General features: G+C 43.0%; 1 protein-coding gene across 1 annotated transcript in view; it reads left to right on the forward strand.

Moving 5' to 3' along the window:
* Positions 1–326: 326 nt before the first annotated feature.
* LOC101862625 overlaps positions 327–810 on the forward strand; it is a 6,946-nt gene continuing 6,462 nt past the window's right edge. The window contains exon 1 of the mRNA XM_005090297.3: positions 327–608. Coding sequence (XP_005090354.1) covers positions 525–608 — 84 coding nt within the window. The 5' untranslated portion in view covers positions 327–524. The remainder of the gene's footprint in view (positions 609–810) is intronic.

An 810-nucleotide genomic window follows, 5' to 3' on the forward strand; every position in this document is an offset into this window, starting at 1 on the left:
GATATATTTCTAACTCCCTTCTTTCCTATCAACCCCCACCCCCAACCCCGTCTCTCTCTCTCTCTCTCTCTCTCTCTCTCTCTCTCTCTCTACGTGTGTATCTATCTCTCGGTCTTTAACCACCCCACCCCTCTCTCTCCCTCTCTATCCCCTTGTAACCTTTCTCTCCGTTCCATTTGCACGTAATATAACTACAGTCATTATTTCTAAAATTTGTGGTTCACCAGTGACCCCTTTCTGTCCCCCCACAAGCGCTGATACAAAGAGGTGACATAACCCCAACTCAACCCTCCTCATCACGTTGCAAAATTGTGCCTGGCAGTTTAAATCCCCAGATTTATGCCTCATGTTGCCCTTTACAAAAATAGTTTGTAGAGCGCTGTATTTATGTGAGTGCTCGTTGATAATGTTAACTTGAATATGTTCCCATAAATCCTTCATGTTGTGCTCAACGCCAGCATAGTACGACAGTGACAAGAGCAGGAGCATCGCCAGGAGCATCGCTACACAGGTCGGCAACCAAGATGGTCGCTTTTTGGAAAACCACGCTAACTTGTTTGCTAACAATGCTGTGTCTTTTTGTGCAGTCCCATGCTTGGAATGAAAGGGTGAGTGGCCACTGTATGGTGGTATTGAATCCTCGTTCAATTGCAAGATTTGCAATACATTATTAAATACACTATTATTGTTTTTATCACTATTGATTTTGTCATTACTGTAGAACATGTATTATTATTACATTACCAGTGGTTATTATCATCTTCACTACTATTGCTAGGTGCTGCTACTGCTGCTGCTGCTGCTGCTAAT

Source organism: Aplysia californica, unplaced genomic scaffold (genome assembly GCF_000002075.1).
Source record: "Aplysia californica isolate F4 #8 unplaced genomic scaffold, AplCal3.0 scaffold00015, whole genome shotgun sequence".
NCBI classification, from domain to species: domain Eukaryota; kingdom Metazoa; phylum Mollusca; class Gastropoda; order Aplysiida; family Aplysiidae; genus Aplysia; species Aplysia californica.